Source organism: Sapajus apella, unplaced genomic scaffold, assembly GCF_009761245.1.
Source record: "Sapajus apella isolate SASKATOON/1434 unplaced genomic scaffold, GSC_monkey_1.0 scaffold14, whole genome shotgun sequence".
Classification (NCBI taxonomy): Eukaryota; Metazoa; Chordata; class Mammalia; order Primates; family Cebidae; genus Sapajus; species Sapajus apella.
The window spans coordinates 8298560-8322321 of NW_022436954.1; the positions used below are offsets into that span (position 1 = coordinate 8298560).

The window sequence follows — 23762 nt, forward strand, 5'->3', positions numbered from 1 at the left end:
CTGTTGAGCCTTCACTCCTTCCTCCCATCTACTTGTGCTTTAACATCAAAAACTCACTCCTAAGATGAAGATAGTAATATATTTTGGTACAAAAACAGCTGTAGGAAGAGGTGGAGGGGGGCCTGTCATTACATTTCCCTCCTGAAGGGAAAACTAAGGCTCCCAGCATAAACAGGGCTTCGTGGGGGCAAGAGGACTGCAGGCACTTGGGCATGGAGTGTTTGGCTGCAGGAAGCACTCTGGTTATTCTTCAGAAATGGGAAGGGCGTGGCCCAATGAGAGCATTTGTCTCAGAACTCCACTCAGGGTCACCCCTCTCCAGAGGCCGGCATGGGGTGGCTTCAGACTTCCACTGCACGACCTGGAGCACCAAGACCACACACCACAATATCAAATTCACCCAAGAAGAGGTCTGTGGGAGACAGGGAAAGGGGTGTGAGGAGTGGGACCATTTCAAATCCAGCCCTTCCCACCCACACACCACTCTTAACTGCTGAATTTTAGGTTGACAAGCCCCTCAGTTTCTCTCACTGGTGGGCCAACAAGCTCATTATATACTGGTGAGCACCCACACAGCTACAGATACTTATGTGAATCTTTCTGTGTATCCCTGGGTCTCACTTCAGCATTGTGTAGGTTGAAGTAAAACTGCACAGCAGTTCCAGGGGGTGTCCATGGAATTTTCTGGGCTTCAGAACAGCTGTGAGGTCGAAGAGACAGTTGTGAGAAAGGGTGATAGTTTATATTTGAGGCACACCCGTGCCCAATGCCCTGTGAGTTGACAGCAACTGATGGGGATAAAAGGGGAAATTACAAGACCCCCATGAGAGGGAAGATACACAGCCCCAGCCAGGATTCCCTCCCTCTCCCATTACCTAATTGTAGTGTTCAGGGAGATGATGGAGTTGCAGAAAGACCTGGTGCCAAATCGAAGGATACAGGCAGACACCAAGACCAGGAAGATGGCTATTGCTGAGATGGCCAGTGCAATGCGCAGCCCTATAGGACCTCTGAGAGGAAGAGAACAAGCCTTGGGGTTGAGGGGAGACTCATCCTACCTCAGCCCCTGGCCCTCAGGGTTTAGCAATCACCTGTGGGAGTCCTCGATGCAGCTGCTGTAGACCCAGAAGAGCAGAAGCAGGAGGCAGTAGAGGGCCAAGAGGCCAGAGGCCCCAGCTACAAAGTAGCAGAGGGATGGGGCCGAGGGACGGGATAAGGCCAGGGAGGAGCCATTCAGGACAGCCACACCGTACAGGGGACATCTACCACTGAAGGAACCCTGTGGAGAGAAGCTGCTGAGTCCTAGATTTCAGGTTAATGCCTCTGGACGCAGTCCCTTGGTAGGTGTTAGTGATAACCTAGTCCAGGACTATTCCAGGAAGTTATTTGTGCACTGTCAATTCCTGTTTCTGGGACAAGGATATTGATGGAGAGGGCCTGCTGGGTAATCAAACCTGCAGTGGCCCAAGGATCAGAAAATGCGCAATGATTGTAGAATACAATGAGCTTCAGAGAAGCCTCACAAGTTCTGGGCTCTGTGTAGAAGAAACCTTAAGAGTTATCCCAGGCCTTGTATATTCTTCAACAAATAAGTATCTCTGAGGTATTCTTTGTTTTTTTCTGAAATGGAGTTTTGCTCTTGTGCCCAGGCTGGAGTGCAATGGCACGATCTTAGCACACTGCAACCTCCACCTCCTGGGTTCAAGCAATTTTCCTGCCTCAGCCTCCTGAGTAGCTGGGATTACAGGCGCCCACACCACGCCCAGCTAATTTTTGTATTTTTAGTAAAGACAAGGTTTCACCACGTTGGCCAGGCTGGTCTCAAACTCCTGACCTCAAGTGATCCGCCCGCCTAGGCCTCCCAAAGTGCTGGGATCAACAGTGTGAGCCACCGCACCCGGCAGATCTCTGAGGTTTTCTAATGGTGTAAAATAGGCACGCTAGTGCCTACGTTATAGGAATTAAATGAACCCATGTTTACTAACAAGATTACCTGGCTGGGGTAAACGATTTAAATTATTGGTTTCTACCTTTACGTCAGCGTTTTCTACATCTCTATTTTGTCATTTAATACATTGTGCTGCAATCATGTGGTAGCCTGATCATCTCCACTACACTATGCTTTATTTCTCGACAAAGCTCAGCACAAATGGTTTCTGATTTAACGGATGGACGTAGAGCCTGCACCGACTTGTTTCAGAACCAGAGCAGGGTGGTGCAGCAGGAGCCACCAAGCCCGATTCCGTCTAGTTCTGTAAGACGCTGCTGACTCGTCCCTTTGGCAAGGGAACAACTTCGAAGTATGACCTGGCCAGAAGGAGCCACAAAGCGCGATTCGCGTCGCTGCATTTTAGCCACAGGCCGGCAGCAGCCGGGCCTCACTAGATCCACCGGCTCGGAGCAACAGCAAGCCGGATCGGAAAGCGACAGTGGCCTCGCCATGTCAGGACCGGCCAGCTTCCCCGCCTACCTGCCCCGCCCCACAGCCGCACCTGGGTCCGAGTCAGCGCCGCGGCCGCCACGGCCCCGCAAAGGAAGGCGGCAGCAAAGAGCACGAGCTCGAAGCGCTGCAGCCAGGGCAGCGCCATGGCGCCCCGACTGCTAGGAAGCGACGCTGCCGCAGCAACTCGCCCAAACCCCGCCTCATCCGGCGAAACCCACGAGAGCGGAAACATCACTTCCGGAGGCGGGATTTATTTACAAAAACGTAGGCGGCAACCACCTCAGAGCGGCAAGTACAGCGAGTAGTCCGAGAGCGCCCACCGGCGGGCAGGGCGGCTGGTGCGGCCGATCATGGGCAGTTTCTGCACGTAGCGGGAGGCCGGGCTAGGCCCGTATGGCGCGGGGAAGGCAGTCTGGAAAAGGCGCCCGCGGCAGCGCCTCCCAGCCTGCCGCCCGGCGATGATAAAACGAAAGTGGGGGGCGCCGCGCGGGGCGAACCGGCTCTTCTGGAAGACGTCGCGGGTGCCGGCCCCGGGCCCCTGTTGCCGGGGCGCTCCGCGCGCCCTGTGCACGCGTGGTAGGGGCCTGCTCTCAGAGGCGGCGGGCCCAGAGGCCGACGCGGGGCCGACGCCGCTGCTGCCCCGAGGGCTCTCGTCGCCCTGCGGACTGACCATGGCGCTCGCCGTCAGCTGCGGCATCTTCCGCACTGAGTCCGGGGCGGCCGCCGGCTCCTTCTTGTCCCCGGGCGGCCGCGGAGCCGTGGGTGCAGGCTGGCCTGTACCGAAGCGTGTGGCCAAGCTGTCACCGAAGAAGGCGTAGAGCTCCCGGTAGATGTCCGCCAGGGTCACCGAAGGAGAAGGATCCTCCGGCCCCGCGCCCCCTGGCGGCAACGGGAGACCGGACCCAAAGCTGGGCTCTGTACCGCTCCCGGAAGAAGGCTCTTGCAAGAGAAGGCTGTCCCAAGGCAGGTCGTCCAGGTGCCGGCACCCCCTGCCACCTGGGCCACCCCTGTTGGGCTCTGCTGCCTGGGCCTTCATCTTCAGCAGTCGCTCTACAGCCACCTGTAAGAGCCAGGGACTAAGACAGGCAAGAACTTCGAGGAACCTGGGACCATCAAGTACTCCAAAGTAAGCCTGCTTGGCTGCTAAGCTCATGCAAGGAAGGGAGGCTGGATGGGGATGGCACTCACCAGAATGGCTCCATAGACTTTGTGCCCATCTGCTTTGACCTGGGCATTAGATACTGAATAATCATCCAGCACAGCCTGCAAGTTTGTCCAATAAGTGGACAGGTGTGGATACAGGACTCGTTCAACTGCCTGGAAGGAAGAGAAGGAATGCAGTTAGCATCTCTTCGTTATTATTTCCTCTCAAGGACCTTTTCCCATGAAAGACCTACCTTTATTTCTGATCCTAGACAAGGCGCAATCCTCCTAAATTCCCTGATTGGCATATTCAGCCATACATTTATTTGGAACCTACTGTGTACCTAAGCTAAGCATTGGGAATAAAAGTACAGGCCGTGTGCAGTGACTTACACCTGTAATCCCAGCACTTTGGGAGGCCAAGGCAGGCAGATTACAAAATCAGAAGTTCGAGACCAACCTGGCCAACACGGAGAAACCCCGTCTCTACGACCTAAATCCTATAAAAGTAAATGTAAAAAAGAAATACTTCCCACCTCATTCTCTAGGGCCAGTATAACCCTGATTCTAAAACCAGACAAGGAGAGTACATGAGAGGAAATATGTTTAACTTCACTCATGAATAGATAAACCTTACTAAAATTGAGCAAACCCAAAAGTAGTATGTTTTTGTGGTTTTGATTTTTTGCTTTTTTTTTTTTTTTTTTCTTGAGACAGGGTCTAGCTGTTGCTCAGGCTGGAGTTAGTGGAATGATCAAGACTCACTGCAGCCTCAACCACCTGGGCTCAAGCAATCCTCCCACCTCAGCCTCCCAAGTAGCTGGGACTACAGGTATGAGCCACCACACCCCACTAATTTTTTTCTTTTTTGTAGAGACCGGGTTTTGCCATGTTGCCCAGGTTGGTCTAAAACTCTTGGGCTCAATGCCTATAATCTTAGCATTTTGGGAGGCCCACTGGAGGATCACTTGAAGCCAGGAGTTTGATAACAGCCTGGACAACACAGTGAGACCCTGTCTCTATAATTTTTTTTTTTTTTTTTTTTTTTGAGACACAGTTTCGCTCTCATTGCCCAGGCTGGAGCACAATGGCACAATCTTGGCTCACCGCAACCTCTGCCTCCCAGGCTCAGGTGATTCTCCTGCCTCAGCCTCTGGAGTAGCTGGGATTACACGCATGCGCCACCACACCTAGCTAATTCTGTATTTTTAGTAGAGAAAGAGTTTCTCCATGTTTCTCTAGCACCCAATCTCAGGTGATCCACCTGTCTTGGCCTCCCAAAGTGTTGGGATTACAGGCGTGAGCCACTGTGCTTGTTTTTTTTTTTTTGTTTTTTTTTTTTTTTTGAGACGGAGTTTCACTCTTGTTACCCAGGCTGGAGTGCAATGGCGCGATCTCGGCTCACCGCAACCTCCGCCTCCTGGGTTCAGGCAATTCTCCTGCCTCAGCCTCCTGAGTAGCTGGGATTACAGGCACGTGCCACCATGCCCAGCTAATTTTTTGTATTTTTAGTAGAGACGGGGTTTCACCATGTTGACCAGGATGGTCTCGATCTCTTGACCTCGTGATCCACCCGCCTCGGCCTCCCAAAGTGCTGGGACTACAGGCTTGAGCCACCGCGCCCGGCTGTGTGCTTGTTTTTAATTAGCCAGGCATAGTGACACATGCCTATAGTCCCAGCTACCCAGGTGGAACCCAGGAGGTCAAGCTGCAGTGAGCTATGATCATGCCTTACTCCAGCCTGGGCAACAAAGTGAGACCCTGCCTCTTAAAAAAAAGAAAATAAAGCCGTTATTATTTGCATATGATATGATCATCTATATTAAAATCCCCAAAGAATGTACAATTAGAAATAATAGTTTAAGAAAGTAGCTGGACAGTACTTTTCCTGCTTATTGTATAGGGTGGCAGTTTGCACTGTAAATTTCTGTTAACAATAGGCATTACATATGCCCTCTTAGCCCTTCACCCATGTAACAGTGATAGTGGGGTCACTATTATCTGTCTTTATACCCTGTATGTATCCCCAGTACTTAGCAAAGTAACTGGATAGTTTAGGAAGATACAAATGCGAAAGTGAATTCCATTTGTATACACGAGCAAGAAACTAACACCATAGCGGGGTACGGTGGCTCATGCCTGTAATCGCAGCACTTTGGGAGGCCAAGATGGGCAGATCACGAGGTCAGGAGATCGAAACTATCCTGGATAACATGGTGAAACCCCGTCTACTAAAAATACAAAAAATTATCCAGGCATTGGTGGCACACGCCTGTAGTTCCAGCTACTCGGGAGGCTGAGGCAGGAGAATCGCTTGAACCCAGGAGGCAGAGGTTGCAGTGAGCCGAGATCGCACCACTGTATTCCAGCCTGGGCGACAGAAACGCCATAAAGACACCATTACAACAGCATCGAAGGACAGCAAGAATTTAGGAACAGGCCGGGCGCGGTGGCTCAAGCCTGCAATCCCAGCACTTTGGGAGGCCAAGGCGGGTGGATCACGAGGTCAAGAGATCGAGACCATCCTGGTCAACATGGTGAAACCCCGTCTCTAGTAAAAATACAAAAATCAGCTGGGCGTGGTGGCGCGTGCCTGTAATCCCAGCTACTCAGGAGGCTGAGGCAGGAGAATTGCCTGAACCCAGGAGGCGGAGGTTGCGGTGAGCCGAGATCGCGCCATTGCACTCCAGCCTGGGTAACAAGATCGAAACTCCGTCTCAATAAAAAAAATTAAAAAATAAAAAAATAAAAAAAAAAAAGAATTTAGGAACAGATTGGTTTCTTTTTTTTTTTTTTTTTTTTTGAGACAGTCTCACGCTGTCACCCACAATGCAGTGCAGGAATCTGGCTCTTTGCAGCCTTAACCTCCCAGGATCAAGCAATCCTCCCAGCCTCCCAAGTAGCTGGGACTGAACCTGCATGCCAGTCGCGCTTTGCTAATTTTTAAAATTTTTTTGTAGAGATGAGATCTCACTATGTTGCTGCAATTAGTCTTGAACTGCTCAGCGCAAGTGATCCTCCCACCTCAGCTTCCCAAAACACTACAGGCATGAGCTACTGCACCAGGTGAGATAATTTTTTTTTCCTCTTTATTTCTTTTTGAGACAGAGTCTGACTCTTGCCCAGGCTGGAGTGCGATGGCACAATCTCGGTTCACTGCTACCTACCCCTTGCAGGTTCTAGTGACTCACGTGCCTCAGCCTCCAGAGTAGCTGGGATTACAGGCATGCACCACCATGCCCGGCTAATTTTTGTATTCTGTATTTATTAGAGACAGCATGTTGGCCAGGTTGGTCTCAAACTCCGGACTTCAGGTGATCTACCCACCTCAGCCTCCATAAGTGCTGGGATTACAGGCGTGAGCCACTGCCCCCGGCAACACCTAACTTTTAAAGCACATAATTGTTTGATAATTTCTATAGATGCTAAAAAGGTATGACAAAATTCAGTATCTATTCATGTGTAAAATACAGGCCAGCACAATGGCTCATGCCTATAATCCCAGCACTTTAGGAAGCCAAGGTGGGCAGATCACAAGGTCAGTAAATCGAGACCATCCTGGCCAACATGGTGAAACCCCATCTCTACTAAAAATACAAAAAAAAATTAGCTGGGCACGGTGGCGCATGCCTGTAGTCCCAGCTACTTGGGAGGCTGAGGCAGCAGAATTGCTTGAACCCAGGAGGCGGACGCACCACTGTGCTACAGCCTGGGTGACAGTGCGAGATTCCATGTCAAAAAAAAATAAAATAAAAATAGAAAATGCTGAATACATCAGGAATTGAAGATTTTTTTTTCTGAGATGGAGTCTTGCTCTGTTGCCCAAGCTGGAGTGCAGTAGCCTGATCTCGGCTCACTGCAACCTCCGCCTCCCAGGTTCAAAGGATTCTCCTGCCTCAGCCTGCCTAGTAGCTGACACTACAGGTGCGAACCAGCACACCTGGCTGTTTTATATTTTTAGTAGAGACGAGTTTTCAGTGTGCTAGCCAGGATGGTCTCAATCTCCTGTCATGATTCAACTGCTTCCGCCTCTCCAAGTGCTGGCTCAAAGGTGTGAGCCACCATGTCTGGTCGAAGGTATTTCTTTTTTCTTTTTTTTTGAGACGGAATCTTGCTTTGTCGCCCAGGCTGGAGTGCAGTGGTACAATCTTCGCTCACTGCCACCTCCGCCTCCCAAGTTCAAGCGATTCTCCTGCCTCAGCCTCCTGAGTAGCTGGGATTATAGGCATGCGCCACCACGCCCAGCTAATTTTTGTATTTTTCGTAGAGACAGGGTTTTACCACGTTGGTCAAGCTGGTTTCAAACTCCTGACATGATCCACCTGCCTTCACCTCCCAAAGTGTTGGGATTAAAGGAGTGAGCCACCATGCCTGGCCAAAGGTATTTCTTTTTTTTTTTTTTTTTTTTTTTTTGAGACAGAGTTTCACTCATGTTACCCAGGCTGGAGTGCAATGGCGCGATCTCGGCAACCTCCACCTCCTGGGTTCAGGCAATTCTCCTGCCTCAGCCTCCTGAGTAGCTGGGATTACAGGCACACACCACCATGCCCAGCTAATTTTTTGTATTTTTAGTAGAGACGGGGTTTCACCATGTTGACCAGGATGGTCTCGATCTCTTGACCTCGTGATCCACCCGCCTCGGCCTCCCAAAGTGCTGGGATTACAGGCTTGAGCCACCGCGCCCGGCCTCAAAGGTATTTCTTAATGTGTAATATAGAACGGGCAGGAATTTATAAAACTGGGGGTACGTCAGTACCTGCCATACAGGACTTTTGAAAGGATGAGACATTTACATACGGAAAGTCAAGCTATCACTGAGCCTGGCCTGAGGCAAGAACTCAATACATGGCAGTAACAAGCACATACCATTTTTATGATAGACACACAAATACTATTTTTCTAACACAAATGGGAGTTCTTATGGCTCTGTGGGAAAGGCACGGGTCCTCACCTTCCAGCCAAGAGCATGCAGCCCCACAACGGCCCCATAGTGAGAGCAGAGCGGCCGCACAGGATCTGCCAGGATCTTCTGCAGGGATAGCAGGATGTGCTGATAGAGGCCACTGACATGGTCCCCATGAGTCCTGTCATGAGTAACATTCAGTTAGGGAGGGAAATGAGGCATGGTGCCACCCAATTGGACACAAGACAACACAAAGAGAAAAGAAAATAGCATCTATACAGCACACTGTAGCATGCTGGGGTTAAGTGAACAAGGCTGCTGGCATGACTGGCCTAGGACCTGAGGGCTGAAGAATCAATACCTTTACGTATTTATAATCCATTTGCAGAATCCCACTATGCCACAGCACACCAGCTAGGATGCCCCAAGGAAAGGGTTCCCCATCCTCTCATAGACCCTCAAAGCCAGAAGCTCCCCCCATTCCCTTCCCCAACCCACTTGGCTCTGCAGCAATCCCACCCTTTGCTCAGCTCTAGGCCCAGTGGCTACCAGAAGATGTGGCTGAGCAGGAGGGCAGCTGCATCCCGCAGAATCCAGTGGTCATTCAGGGGGTTGATGGAGGCAGCCAGTGGCTCCAGGACACAGTAGAGGACACTGCCCACCAGACAGCGGACATAGGGCGCCAAGCACAGGTGTGGATTCCGAAACAGGCTCCGTGCCACCTGCAGCAGCCGGTGCAGTTGCCCCAGGTCATGGCTTACGGATTTCACCTGTTGGGAGATGAGGGTAGCTTCGGGGGACATGAGGGGACAGGCAGGAGCCCACCATTCTGACAGCACCTGCCATGAGCCCTACACACTGCTGGGTCATGTCTACCTTACAAAACATTCTCCCTGTCTCAGCCCGGTCACTTACCCCACTGACCACATACACAAAGTAAGGCAGGAGTGCTCCAATCTTGGAGTTTGTCTGCAGGTCCTGGAGCGCAACCTAGAAGGAAGGGCCCAGAGTGCACTGGATCCACCAGCAAATTGTAAACATGAACACGGTATTCTTCTGGAGGGCAGTATACCACCGTATTCATGTTTAACAATTTCAAATGTCCATATTCTTTGATCCAGCAATTCTACTTCTATAAATGTAACCTACAGAAACTCATTCACATATACCTGCATATAGCACTGAATACAACCTGAATGTCCAACATATTTTTTTTTTTTTTTTTTTTTGAGACGGAGTTTCGCTCGTTACCCAGGCTGGAGTGCAATGGCGCGATCTCGGCTCACCGCAACCTCCGCCTCCTGGGTTCAGGCAATTCTCCTGCCTCAGCCTCCTGAGTAGCTGGGATTACAGGCACGCGCCACCATGCCCAGCTGATTTTCTGTATTTTTAGTAGAGACGGGGTTTCACCATGTTGACCAGGATGGTCTCGATCTCTTGACCCTGTGATCCACCCGCCTCGGCCTCCCAAAGTGCTGGGATTACAGGCGTGAGCCACCGCGCCAGGCCGTGTCCAACATATTTTTAATTGAGAAAGGCAAGCTATAAAACCAGATGCTTAACATAATGCCACTTAGGTTTTTATGAGAGTAGTTGTCATTGATACAGAGAAAAAAAGTAGGTGGAGGAATAGACTTTTCAGATTCTTTTTCTTTTCTTTTTTTTTTTTTTTTAAAGACGGAGTCTCACTCTGTTGCCCAGGCTGGAGTGCAGTGGCATGATCTTGACTCACTGCAACAACCTCTGCCTCTCAGGTTCAAGTGATTCTCCTGCCTCAGCCTGGCCAGTAGCTGGAATTATAGGCGCCTGCCACCAAGCCTGGCTAATTAATTGTATTTTTAGTAGAAATGGGGTTTTACCATGTTGGCCAGACTGATCTCAATCTCCTGGCCTCACATGATCCACCCACTTCGGCCTCCCAAAGTGCTGGGATTACAGGCATGAGCCACTGTGCCCAGCCCCTTTCTTTCTTTCTTTTTTTTTAAGAGACGGGGTCTCACTACGTTGCCCAGGCTGGAGTGCAGTGGCTATTCAAAGGCACGATCCCACTACTGATCAGCACAGGAGTTTTGACCTGCTCTGTTTTCGACCTAGGCCAGTTCGCCCCTCCTTAAGCAACCTGGGGGTTCCCTGCTCCCGGGAAGTCACCATATTGATGCAGAACTTAGTGCAGACACCCGATTGGCATAGCGCACTACAGCCCAGAACTCCTGGGCTCAAGCAATCCTCCTGCCTCAATCTCCCAAGTAGCTGGGACTACATGCACACGCCATGGTGCCCGGCCACACTTTCTTATTCTGTGTTCTTATGTGTACTTCTACAGTAAACATATACTAGTATTACTTTTTTGTTTTCTCTTTGAGTCAGAGTTTTGCTCTATCAGCCAGGCTGGAGTGCAGTGGCATGATTTTTTTTTTTTTTGAGATGGAGTTTCACTCTGTTGCCCAGGCTGAAGTGCAATGGCACTTTCTCAGCTCACTGCAACCTCTGCCTCCCAGGTTCAAGTGATTCTCCTGCCTCGGCCTCCCAAGTAACTGAGACCACAGCCACCCACCACCACTGCAGCTACTTTTTATATTTTTACTAGAGACAGGGTTTCACCATGTTGGCCAGGCTGGTCTCAAACTCCTGACCTTGTGATCTGCCCGCTCAGCCTCCCAAAGTGCTGGTATTACAGGTATGAGCCACTGTGCCCAGGGTTTTTTTGTTTTTTTTTTTTTTTTGAGAGGAAGTTTTGCTCTTGTTGCCAAGGCTGGAGTGTAGTGGCACAACCCTGGCACACTGCAACCTCTGCCTCCTGGGTACAAGAGAATATCCTGCTTCAGCCTCCCGAGTAGCTGGGATTACAGGGGCCCGCCACCATGCCCAGCTAATTTTTGTATATTTAGTAGATACGGGGTTTCATCAAGTTGACCAGGCTGGCCTTGAACTCTTGATCTCAGGTAATCCACCTAAGTGGCGCAATCTTGAGTCACTGCAACCTCTGCCTCCCAGGTCCAAGCGATTTGCCTGCCTCAGCCTCCTAAGTAGCTGGGGTTACAGGCACCTACCACAATGCCCAGCTAATTCTATATTTTTTGTGAAAATGGGGTTTCACCATGTTGGCCAGGCTGGTTTCAAACTCCTGACCTCAAGTGATCCACCTGCATTGGCCTCCCAAAGTCCTGGGATTACAAGCATGAGCCACTGCACCGGGCCACTTTCATAATAGCAATAAAAATGTATTAGAGTGAGTACATGCATCTCAGCCCTGAACCTCTACCACTTGTACCCTCCAGAGGCCTTGAACTTGGGAGGTGGAGGTTGCAGCGAGCTGAGATCGCACCACTGCACTCCATCCAGCCTAGGAGACAGTGAGAGACTCCATCTAAAAAAAAAAAAAAAAAAAAAAAGCTTTTTTTTTAAATTAAAACATTTAAAAAACTGTAATCCTAGAATTTTGGGAGGTCAAGGCCGGCAGATCATGAGGTCAGCAGTAAGAGACCAGTCTGAAGGCTGGGCGCGGTGGCTCAAGCCTGTAATCCCAGCACTGTGGAAGGCTGAGGCGGGTGGATCACGAGGTCAAGAGATCGAGACCATCCTGGTCAACATGGTAAAACCCCGTCTCTACTAAAAATACAAAAAATTAGCTGGGCATGGTGGCGTGTGTCTGTAATCCCAGCGACTCAGGAGGCTGAGGCAGGAAAATTGCCTGAACCCAGGAGGCGGAGGTTGCGGTGAGCCGAGATCGTGCCATTGCACTCCAGCCTGGGTAACAAGAGCAAAACTCCGTCTCAAAAAAAAAAAAAAGAGACCAGTCTGAGTAACATGGTGAAACCCCGTCTCTACTAAAAATACAAAAATTAGCTGCGTGTGGTGGCACTCGCCTGTAGTTCCTGCTACTCAGGAGGCTGAGGCAGGAGAATTGCTTGAACCCAGGAGGGGAAGGTTGCAGTGAGCCGAGATCACGCGACTGTACTCAGGCCTGGCAACAGAGCAAGGCTCTGTCTCAAAAAAAAAAAAAAAAAGTTAAAAAAATTAAAAAGTGCCGGGCGCGGTGGCTCAAGCCTGTAATCCCAGCACTTTGGGAGGCCGAGGCGGGTGGATCACGAGGTCAAGAGATCGAGACCATCCTGGTCAACACGGTGAAACCCCGTCTCTACTAAAACTACAAAAAAAAAATTAGCTGGGCATGGTGGCACGTGCCTGTAATCCCAGCTACTCAGGAGGCTGAGACAGGAAAATTGCCTGAACCCAGGAGGCGGAGGTTGCGGTGAGCCGAGATCGCGCCATCGCACTCCAGCCTGGGTAACAAGAGTGAAACTCCGTCTCAAAAAAAAAAAAAAAAAAAAAAAAGAATTTACAAGTTCAACTTTGTGCCCCAACTTGGCCCACTCGCTCACCTTCATCAGTTGCGGATCATCCCCTAGCACAGCCCAAGTCACCTGCTGATAGTACTTGAGGAGGTCATCCGTCAGTGAAGACACAGCACTGGGCACTGCCAGAGGACAGGCAGGAAGCAGGGACAGGTGGAGAGCTGACCCTCTCCTGGCCTCTCCAGCCTGCTCCCCCACAACCACCATCCCCACACACATCCACAAGAAGCCATTCAGACAGGACAACCAGGGCAAGAGACTCCCATTGCTCTCAGCAGCCTGCTCAGCCTGGACCATCTAGGCTCCGCACACCTCTGTGCTCTGTCCCATCTTCCACCCACCCTCTGCCAGACTCCTGAAAGCTTCAGGCTCCGTGAAGCTCTGCTCAGCATACCCTGGGGGTGAAACACGGCCCCAGAGACCCCAGCATGCTGCCCAGACTTCCGTCTTGGCATCCAGCATGCTGCATCATGACTGGTTACAGGTCTGGGCTCTCATCTCCAATTCTGAGCCCTGCATGCAGAATCCAGTGCCCAGTTAGACCATGGCACAAGCCAGGCATGGGTAAACACATGTCAGATGCAGACTCGGGGACACAGAGGCACCACCCTCAGCACATAAGGGAGAAAATTCATCCAAAGGGCCAGTTCCCCACATCACCCCTTACCCGATCCTTGAGGTGCCAGGTTCCCTTTGCCATCCAGGTAGGAGACATGAACTAGAACCAGTGCAGAGAGATGTGTCAGCCTGGTGTTCCACCCTTGGGAGTATCACCCACCCCTCCAAGTTCTACCTCTTCCACCAGCCAGCCCATCACCGCTTCTCTTGACGACCCAACTCCAATCCCCAACCCATGCAGGACCCTGGCAGCCACCTCTGACAGCTGTCTCGGCACAGCCTTTGGGGATGTTGGTCGCCAGGGCCAGCTCCACGAGGTTAACCTCTCGATCCTCAGGAAAGTAGAGCTCACCCTCTCTGGCAGGGCGCATAGGCAGCGCCTCCTGGGATCCATAACCACACACAGCCTGAGGAAAAAAGAATTGGAGAACAGCCTGAATCCAGAGAGGGATCAGGTGTCAGGATCCAGGATGAGGTTCTGCTGACCAGGACAGAGAGCCCATATTTTGTGTTTGCTTTTCGTTTTTTTTTTTTTTTTTGACGATGTCTCACCCTGTCACCCAGGCTGGAGTGCAGTGGTGAGATCTCAGCTCACTGCAACATCCACCTCCCAGGTTCAAACAATTCTTCTGCCTCAGCCTCCCGAGTAGCTGGAATTATAGGTGCGTGCCACCACACCCAGCTATTTTTTTTTTTTTTTTTTTTTTTTTGTGTCTCTTTAGTAGAGACAGGCTTTCACCATGTTGGCCGGGCCGAACTCCTGACCTCGTGATCCACCCGACTCAACCTCCCAAAGTGCTGGGATTACAGGTGTGAGCCATCGCGCCCAGCTGAGAGCCCATGTTTGAGGGAAGTCCAGAGGTCCCAAGAAAAGCAGTGGAACCCTGGGGCTCAGAGCCATAGCTGGGGACTTGCCTGGAACATCCAGGGATCCTTGGGTGAACGGAGAGAACACGGTTGCTTCTCCCATAACTGGAACGGTCCTGAGCCCCCACCCCAAGCACTGGTCCTCCTTATTCACACTCACTCAACTTTGAAAACTCACTGTCTTCTAAACATGACCTTCCTCTCTGAACTCACTGCTCCAGAAAAACCACACACGAGGCCCTAACACCCATACTCTTGCTCAGGCTCCTCCTTTAGCCTCAATGCCCTCTTTTCCTCTTGGCCTAGTGTAAGCCAAGCTCAAGCTCTTCCCCACCCTTTAAGGCCCAGCTCCAGTCTCACCTCTTCCAAAAAGCTTTCTCTAACCTCTGGGCCCCCAGCAGCCTCCTCTCCCTCTTTTCTGAACATGTAGCCCAGGTGGGCTAGGCCTGGCACCTGGCCTGCTGTTGCCGTGAGTTTCTGGCTTCCCTTATGTGTGCATTTGGTCTTTTTATTCTTTTTTCTTTTTATTTATTTGCTTTATTATTATTATTATTATTTTTTTTTTTGAGACAGAATCTTGCTCTTTTGCCAGGCTGGAGTGCAGTGGCACAATCTCAGCTCACTGCAACCTCCATCTCCCGGATTCAAGCGATTCCCCTGCCTCAGCCTCCTGAATAGCTGGGACTACAGGCGCGCACCACCACGCCCGGCTAATTTTTTGTATTTTAGTAGAGACGGGTTTCACCATGGCCAGGATGGTCTCAATCTCCTGACCTCATGATCCACCCACATCGGCCCCCTAAAGTGCTGGGATTACAGGCGGAGCCACTGCATCCGACCTATTTATTTTTTTTTTTTGGAGACAAGGTTTCACTCTTTGGCCCAGGCTGGAGTGCAATGGTGCGATCTCAGCTCACTGCAACCTCCACCTCCTGGGTTCAAGTGATTCTCATGCCTCAGCTTCCTGAGTAGCTGGGATTCCGACATGCACCACCAGGCCCAGCTAATTTTTGTATTTTTAGTAAAGATGGGGTTTTGCCATGTTGTCCAGGCTTGTCTTTAAACTGCTGGTCTCGAGTGATCCGCTTGTCTCGGCCTCCCAAACTGCTGGGATTACAGGCATGAGCCACCGAGCCTGGCAGTGTTTGGTCTTAATGTCTCACCACATCGCCACCTCTGAACTGGACATGGAAGTGGCTTCATGCCCCCTGAGCCTTCTGTGGCCTGCACCCCACTCACCTCCACGCTGCTCCATCTCAGGGCCCTGTTGAAGTCCTCAACCGTCAGCTTCCGGCGTTTGGTGTGCTTCATGAACTGAGAGCTATTCTGGGAGGGGAGGAACAGAAGCCAGAGTCAAAGGATGTGGAGCAGGGGGTGTGGGAAACCCCAAATGAAGTGGGCTAGAGTCGAGAGAAGGCAAAAAGGAGGCCACGCTTAGCGATCAGAAACCTAGGTTTTTTTTTTTTTTTGAGACAGGGTCTCGTTCTGTCACCCAGGCTGGAGTATAGTGGTGCGCTCTCAGCTCACTGCAACTTCCACCTCCTGGGTTTAAGTGATTCTCCTGCCTCAGCCTCCCGAGTAGCTGGGATTACAGGCACCAGCCACCACACCCAGCTAATTTTTGTATTTTTAGTAGAGACGGGGGTTTCACCATGTTGGCCAGGCTGGTGTTGAATTCCTGACCTTGCAAACCACCCGCCTTGGCCTCCCAAAGTGCTAGGGATTACAGCCATGAGCCACTGCGCCTGGCTGATTATTTTATTTTTTGAGACGCAGTTTTGCTCTTGTTGCCCAGGCTGGAGCACAACGGCATGATCTCGGCTCACTGCAATCTCCCCTTCCTGGGTTCAAGCGATTCTCCTGTCTCAGTCTCCCAAGTAGCTGAGATTACAGGCTCGTGCCACCATGCCCGGCTAATTTTTGTATATTTAGTAGAGACATGGTTTCAGCATGTTGGTCAGGCTGGTCTTGAACTCCTGACCTCAGGTGATCCACCTGCCTCGGCCTCCCAAAGTGCTGGGATTATAGGCGTGAGCCACCTCGCCCAGCCCAGAAGCCTAGATTCTGTCTCTGCTCTTGTACAAAAACATCTCCCGGGAGTCACATCTTCTGTCTGCACCTCAGTTTCTCACATGCAGAATGAGAGTATCTACCCGCTCTGCATGCCCAGCAGGGCTGTGGTGAGGAGCACATGAGGAGATGCCCGGCAAGAGCTATGTCTGCTAGAAGCCCGGACAGCTAGACGTGGAGCTCTGTAAAGGCATGGACTGTGTCTGCTGGATAGAGCAGGTGCCCAGTAAACAAATCACTGAGGGTGACAGGCGCATGCCACCACACTCAGGGTGATTTGTTCACTGGGCGCCTGCTCTATCCAACACACGTGAATACATCAGTGAGGGCGGAGGTGAGTAAAAAGGCAGGAACAAGGAAAGTTGGAGGTATGGGGCGTGAGGGGAGAGTAACCTGCGTGGCCTCTCTCAGACGATAGCACACGTCCTCTGCAAGCAGGGCCGCCACTTCATCGCTCAGCTCCAGGCCTGTGCTCTCTGCCATGAGCCGGACAGACTCCCGAGGGATCTCCACAAATCGCCGCTCTTCTCTCTCCGACATGGCCCCAGTGGAGCTACGAGTGGAGAGGGAAGATTAGAAAAGCTGCCCCAGCCTCCCGGAGAGCCAGGAGCGTGACCCAAGACCCTCCACACCAGTCTTGCTGCTCGTGCTCTGGAGTTTCTGAAAAAGGAGCTCTGAGTACCCAGATGAGGAAACTGAGGCTCAGAGAAGGAAACAGACTGGCCAGTGGGCCAAAGCGGTGAAGCTAGAGAAAGTCCAAGGCCTTGGGGTTCAAAGAGCTAGGTCTCATTTCTGCCTTGCCACTGTCTATGTGGATTTGGCCAAGGCCTCCATCAGTCTGAGCCGTTGTGTCCTAAACTGTAAAACAGGCACAGTCATCCCTGCTGTCTCTAGCTCACAGGGTTGCTGTGAAAATGAGACGATATGGTTTGGCTCTGTGTCCCCACACAACTCTCGCCTTGAATTCTAATAATCTCCCCATGTCAAGGGCGAAACCAGGTGGAGATAACTGAATCAAGGGGGCAGTTTCCCTAATGCTGTTCTCCTGACAGTGAGTGAGTTCTCAGAAGATCTAATGGTTGCATAAGGGGCTTTCCCCCTTTTGCTCAGCACTTCTCCTTGCTGCAGCCACATGAAGAAAGACAAGTTTGCTTCCTCTTCCATCATGATTGTAAGTTTCCTCAGGTCTCTCCAGCACTCAGGAACAGTGAGCCAATTCAACCTCTTTCCTTTATAAATTACCCCATCTTTTTTTTTTTTTTTTTTTTGAGACAGATTATCGCTCTGTCAGTCAGGCTGGAGTGCAGTGGCCCAATCTCAGCTTACTGCAACCTCTGCCTCCAAGGTTCAAGCAACTTTCGGCCTCAATCTCCTGAGTAGCTGGAATTACAGGCACCCGCCACCACGCCTGGCTAATTTTTGTTTTTGAGACAGAGTCTCGCCCTGTTGCCCAGGTTGGAGTGCAATGGCACGATCTCATGTCACTGCAACCTCCACCTCCTGGGTTCAAGTGATATTCTTGACTCAGCCTCCCAAGTAGCTGGGGTTACAGGCGCCCACCACCACACCCAGCTAATTTTTGTATTTTTAGTAGAGACGGGGTTTCACCATGTTGGCCAGGCTGATCTCAAACTCCTGACCTCGTAATCTACCTGCCTCAGCCTCCCAAAGTGCTAGAATTACAAGTGTAAGCCACTATGCCCAACTTTTATTTTTGGTGGAGACGGGGTTTTGTCATGTTGCTCAGGCTAAATAGTAGCTGTGCTTTTTGCCCATGTGTCTGGTCTTCCCCAATTTGGCTGCAAGGCCTAAATGCAGAAATCTGTTTTGTTCACAAGATATGGCGCAATAAGAACCTGACAAAAACAACAGCTGATGACTCACTCCAACAACAAACACCACAATGAGAAGGTGGCTCACATGCGCCAAAGTGCGGCATCAGCACCTCCGACAGGAAGGCCCAGTGCCATGATGACCCACCCAGGCACTGCCCCCACGATTCCTCTGCCAGGGATGAATGGGTCACCAGTGATGTTCAGGTCCCTACATCTAATGGGCCGCTACCCGGCTTCTGCAAAGCACTCCTCCCGACTGCTCCCCCATTGTCTTTGAAATAAAGAACAAACTTGTACAATAGCTCTGGAGGCTTCATTTGCTGCCTACTACTTCTGCAACACCTCTTACCTCGTACTTTCTTTTTGAGATGGAGTCTTGCTTTGTCACCAGGCTGGAATGCCGCAGCATGATCTTGGCTCACCGCAACCTCTGCCTCCCAGGTTCAAAGATTCTCCTGCCTCAGCCCCCCGAGTAGCTGGGACTACAGGTGTGTGCCACCACACCCAGCTAATTTTCATATTTTTAGTAGAGACGGGGTTCCACCATGTTGGCCAGGATGGTCTTGATCTCTTGACCTCATGATCTGCCCGCCTTGGCCTCCCAAAGTACTGGGATTACAGGTGCAAGCCACTGTACTCAGCCATTACTTCTTACTTTCTTGTGTTCTGCATTTCCACCTGTGGCCTCCAGTCAGTTCCTCAAATAAACCTATTTCAGGACCTTTGAACTTCGTTACCTCCGTTTGGAACACTCTACTCCACCCCCAATCCCTTTGTCTAGTGAACCAATATTCACTCCTTCAGATTTCAGTTCAAATCTGAAGGGAAGTTCAAATCTGAATTGCTCAGGGAAGTCTTCCTAGATCCCCCAACATTCTTGCACTCTGCCTTCAAACCAGTTATAATAATTTGTAGCCGAGCACGGTGGCTCACACTTGTAATCCCAGCACTTTGGGAGGCCGAGGTGGGAGAATCACCTGAGGTCGGGAGTTCAAGACCAGCCTGACTAACATGGAAAAAACCAGTCTCTACTAAAAATACAAAATTAGCCAGGGGTGGTGGCACATGCCTGTAATCCCAGCTACTCTCAAGGCTTGAAACCAGGAGACGGAGGTTGTGGTGAGCCGAGATCACGCCATTGCACTCCAGCCTGGGCAACAAGGGCAAAACTTCCATCTCAAAAAAAAAATTTTTAAGTAAAGAATTTGTAATTATAAGCCAGGCAAGGTGGCTGACACCTGTAATCCCAGCACTTTGGGAGGTGAGATGGGTAGATCTGGAACTCCGAGGTCAGGAGTTCCCGACCAGTCTGACAGACATGGTGAAACCCCATCTCTACTAAAAATACAAAAATTAGAAAGGTACCATGGTGCATGCCTGTAATCTCAACTACTAGGAGGCTGAGATGGGACATTCACTTGAACCCAAGGGGTGGAGTCTGCCGTGAGCCGAGATCACACCTCTGCATTCCAGCTGGGTGACAGAGTCTGTCTGCTCACCTTTGCATATCCAGTGTCCAGCACTGTGTCGGTACATAACACACCCCCAGTAAAGACTTGCTGAGGCTGGGCGCAGTGGGTCACACCTATAATCCCGGCACTTTGGGAGGCACGAGGTCAGGAAACTAAAACCATCCTGGCCAACATGGTGAAACCCTGTCTCTAATAAAAATACAGAAAAGTAGCCGGGTGTGGTGGCACAGGCCTGTAATTCCAGCTACTCTTGAGGCTGAGGCACGAGAATTGCCTGAACCCAGGAGGTGGAAGTTGCAGTGACCCGAGATCAGACCACTGTACTCCAGCCTGGGTGACAGAGCGAGATTCCTTCTCAAAGAAAAATTATAATAAAAAAAATTTTAAAAAGACTTTCGGCCAGGCGCGGTGGCTCACGCCTGTAATCTCAACACTTTGGGAGGCCAAGACAGGCAGATCACCTGAGGTCGGGAGTTTGAGACCAACCTGACCAACATGGAGAAACCCCATTTCTACTAAAAATACAAAAATTAGCAGGGCATAATGGCGCATGCCTGTGACCCCAGCTACTTAGGAGGCCGAGGCAGGGGAACTGCTTGAACCCAGGAGGCAGAGGTTGCGATGAGCCGAGATCACGCCATTGCACTCCAGCCTGGGCGACAAGAACAAAGAACAAGGGCAAAACTCCATCTCAAAAAAAAAAAAAAAAAAGACTTTCTGAAAGAAAGAAAAGCTATTCTTATTTTTTATTTTTATTTTTTGGAGATGAAGCCTCACTCTGTCACCCAGGCTGGAGTGCAGTGGCGCCATCTCGGCTCACTGCAACCTCCGCTTCCCAAGTAGCTGGAATTACAGGCATGCACCACCACGCCTGGCTAATTTTTGTATTTTTAGTAGAGATGGAGTTTCACTATGTTAACCAAGCTGGTCTGGAACTCCTGACCTTAGGTGATCCATCCACCTGGGCCTCCCAAAGTTGCTAGGATTACAGGCATGAGCCTGTAATTACATCGTGCCTGGCACAAAGAGCTAATTTTTTTTTTTTTTTTTTTTGGAGATGGAGTCTTGCTTTGTCACCCAGGATGGAGTGCAGTAGTGTGATCTGGGCTCACTGCAACCTCCACCACCCTGGTTCAAGCAATTCTCCTGCCTCAGCCTTCAGAGTAGCTGGGACAACAGGAAGAGGCCACCACTCCCAGCTAATTTTTTTTATTTTGGTACAGACAGGGTTTCACGGTGTTGCCCAGGTTGGTCTCGAACTCCTGAGCTCAGCCAATCTGCCTGCCTTGGTCTCCCAAAGTTCAAGGATTACAGGCTATGAGCCATTGCGCCCTGCCACAAAGAGCTATTCTTTTTTTCAGAAGGAGTCTCACTCTGTCACCCAGGCTGGAGTGCAGTGGTGCGATCTCGGCTCACTGCAAACTCCGCCTGCCAGGTTCAAGCAATTCTCCTGCCTCAGTCTCCCGAGTAGCTGGGACTACAGGCGTGCATCACCATGCCCAGCTAATTTTTCGTATTTGTTTAGTAGAGATGGAGTCTCACCATGCTGGCCAGGCTGTCTAACACCTGACCTTGTGATCCGCCCGCCTCGGCCTTCCAAAGTGTTGGGATTACAGGCGTGAGCCACCGCCCCGGCCAAAGACCTATTCTTGTAAGCACTGTACTATGCCTGAGACACTGAGCTAAGTGCTTTATATGGATTACTTCATTATATTCTCAATAATAAATACTATTATATATTTCGTCTATTTCACAGGAAGGGAAATCAAACCTCAAAGGTGTTAAATATTGCATGACTGCTCCAAGATCCTGTAGTGAGCACTAAGTAGGGAAGGGGCACAGGGACTCAATCTCTTGCTCCTAGGGGCCAGCTGTACGGAGAACAAGGCCTGGATTCCAGCCCAAAGACATGCAGTTGGAGACCTACCCTCGCTGACCCTAGGCCCACCAACAGATCATTGTTAAGCTGCAATTTTCCTATCTGTAAAATGGGAGCATTTAGTCCACCCACGCGGAAGGCGCCGAGGGAGTTTTCCTATTTTGTACCCGTATTAAGCCCCCATGAAGTGTGGCTGTGCCCAAGGTCTCCCGCTCCTCAGCCTCCTCTCCTCCGCATCCTCAGCCACTAGTCATGCTGGCTAGGAGGCGTGGGAACTGACCTCCGCGGGAAGGGCTTCCGCAACGCTCAACCTCCCGCCCGGCCTCGCCCCCCAACCAGATCCCGGGGGGTAGAGGAGGTCAGGAGTCACTGAACTTGGGTCACGTGGTCAGCAAAGGGGGCGGGCCTCCGCGGAGCGGACTCCAAGTCCAGTGAGTAAGCGGTTCGCCGCGGGAATGGGGAGTACTTGGGCCCGGGCAAGGCCTACTCACCTGAGGGCCCCGGCGTGGCAAAGGCGGCTACCGAGACGACGGCGGCAGCGGCGGCGCCCACTCACCCAGCTCACACTAATTCCCTCTCTCGGCGCCCCAGCCCCGCCCTCGACGAGTATAACCTATCTCCTCGGGTGCCTTGGAAAGTTTCCGCCCTCCAGGAGGCTTCTCGGCACCTGATTGGTCAGTGTGAACAGGCTGTAAAGACCGGCGGTCACGTGATGCTGAAGAGTCGCGCTTCTTAAAGCAACCTCTCTTGCTAGGTTTGGGAGTAGGTGTGTATTACGTTCTGACACACGTTTAATAAGTATATCCTGTTTTTTAACTTTATTTATTTATTTATTTATTTTTTTTTTGAGACGGAGTTTCGCTCTTGTTACCCAGGCTGGAGTGCAATGGCGCGATCTCGGCTCACCGCAACCTCCGCCTCCCGGGTTCAGGCAATTCTCCTGCCCCAGCCTCCTGAGTCGCTGGGATTACAGGCACACGCCACCATGCCCAGCTAATTTTTTGTATTTTTAGTAGAGACGGGGTTTCACCATGTTGACCAGGATGGTCTCGATCTCTTGACCTCGTGATCCACCCGCCTCGGCCTCCCAAAGTGCTGGGATTACAGGCTTGAGCCACCGCGCCCGGCTAACTTTATTTTTTTATTCGCCACAATAATAACGAGGAAATAAACAGTCTCAAGGACAGCGTCCCCATTTTGTTGGTCTTGTTTGCTCCCAAGTTTCTGAGCACTTCCATTTTCGCAGCTGCAGTAAAGCTTTAGATTTTGGTGTCCGGCTGAGTTTTCCTTCCCAGCCTACCTCCCCAATATCACCTGCCACTTCCCCATCCTGGAGGGACAGAAGGGGCTCTCGGTAGGTGATCTCTGCAGGCAGAGGGGACTTCTGACCGCGCCAAACATCCCGTGCAAGCTCCGGACTCCAGGGTTCTGCTCTTTCTGCACCTACTTCGCATTCTTCCCACGCTTGTGGACCAAATATAAGCCCTGGCCTACCTCCCCTTGCATGACCGTTGCACGCCCACACTGACAGCTCTCTTTCTCCAACTCCCACTGCGATAGCAGCGACTTGGGCCGTTCTCAATTGGTAAGCGGCGGGCTTAGCGAGTAAAGGATGATATTTGGAATCAGACAGAACTGGGTTAAAATTCTGATACTGCCTTCTGGCCAACATGGTGAAAAAAAAGGAAAAGGAAAGTATAAAAATAAATAAATAAATAATTCTGACACTGCCTTTGGGCAAATTACCTAATATGGGATAATGCCCACTTCACAGGGTTGTAGTAGATTAATGTTTGTGAGAGTCCCTGGCCGAGTTGGAGGTTAAACTAACTTTCTCTCTTATGTCACCAGGCATGCAGTGAATTCTGTTAGGTTCACCCAAGATGGGGTAGTTCACACAGGGTGAACTAAGGGAGCATGAATATACACATTCTCTTCCCCACTCTCAGGGCTAGATGGTGCTGCCGCTGGAAAAGAAAATCCTCTGGGACCCGAGCTGGCAAAGCCAGATGGATGCCACCGTGGTTGCCATGACAACCCCACCTGAGGAGACTGTGACTCTGCTGAGTCTCTTCCAGTCATATTCAGAACCACATTACAAGTGGTTTCAAGTGTCTGTCCACCTGTGCATTAAGGGAAAGAGAGGGAGTTCTCCTTTAAGGTCTGACTGAGTCTGA

The 23762-nt window shown here is 50.9% G+C and overlaps 2 protein-coding genes across 5 annotated transcripts; both read right to left on the reverse strand.

The window, feature by feature from the left end:
• Positions 1 to 60: 60 nt before the first annotated feature.
• Positions 61 to 2643, reverse strand: TMEM179B (transmembrane protein 179B). Its single transcript, XM_032283074.1, has 5 exons — positions 2493 to 2643; positions 1092 to 1279; positions 876 to 1010; positions 622 to 700; positions 61 to 412 (listed from the first exon to the last, which is right to left on the reverse strand). The coding sequence occupies exons 1-5, from the start codon at positions 2586 to 2588 to the stop codon at positions 251 to 253; spliced, it is 660 nt and encodes a 219-aa protein (XP_032138965.1). The 5' UTR covers positions 2589 to 2643; the 3' UTR covers positions 61 to 250.
• A 31-nt stretch (positions 2644 to 2674) lies between these two features.
• On the reverse strand, positions 2675 to 22923 carry TAF6L (TATA-box binding protein associated factor 6 like). Of its 4 annotated transcripts, XM_032283067.1 has the most exons (12): positions 22718 to 22923; positions 22077 to 22401; positions 16793 to 16952; positions 15569 to 15655; positions 13719 to 13869; positions 13512 to 13562; positions 12872 to 12966; positions 9405 to 9479; positions 9039 to 9259; positions 8538 to 8670; positions 3632 to 3760; positions 2675 to 3503 (listed from the first exon to the last, which is right to left on the reverse strand). In XM_032283067.1, the coding sequence occupies exons 3-12, from the start codon at positions 16937 to 16939 to the stop codon at positions 2724 to 2726; spliced, it is 1869 nt and encodes a 622-aa protein (XP_032138958.1). In that variant the 5' UTR covers positions 16940 to 16952; positions 22077 to 22401; positions 22718 to 22923; the 3' UTR covers positions 2675 to 2723. The 4 variants fall into 4 exon arrangements, with proteins under 4 accessions (XP_032138958.1, XP_032138959.1, XP_032138957.1 ...); XM_032283068.1 differs by lacking the exon at positions 12872 to 12966; XM_032283066.1 differs by lacking the exon at positions 22718 to 22923 and having other exon boundaries at positions 13719 to 13896; positions 22077 to 22206.
• Positions 22924 to 23762: the final 839 nt, after the last annotated feature.

Excerpts from the sequence above, each read along its gene's own strand:
- TMEM179B (XM_032283074.1), bottom strand. The coding sequence starts at position 2,588 with ATGGCGCTGCCCTGGCTGCAGCGCTTCGAGCTCGTGCTCTTTGCTGCC. Across the intron at positions 701-875 it reads TCCCTGAACACTACAATTAG|CTGTTCTGAAGCCCAGAAAA; the intron begins GTAATGGGAGAG and ends TCGACCTCACAG. Across the intron at positions 413-621 it reads TCAACCTACACAATGCTGAA|ACCTCTTCTTGGGTGAATTT; the intron begins GTGAGACCCAGG and ends TGTCTCCCACAG.
- TAF6L (XM_032283066.1), bottom strand. The coding sequence starts at position 16,939 with ATGTCGGAGAGAGAAGAGCGGCGATTTGTGGAGATCCCTCGGGAGTCT. Across the intron at positions 13,897-15,568 it reads TGAGATGGAGCAGCGTGGAG|GCTGTTCTCCAATTCTTTTT; the intron begins GTGAGTGGGGTG and ends CTCTGGATTCAG. Across the intron at positions 3,761-8,537 it reads TGCATGCTCTTGGCTGGAAG|GCAGTTGAACGAGTCCTGTA; the intron begins GTGAGGACCCGT and ends TCTTCCTTCCAG.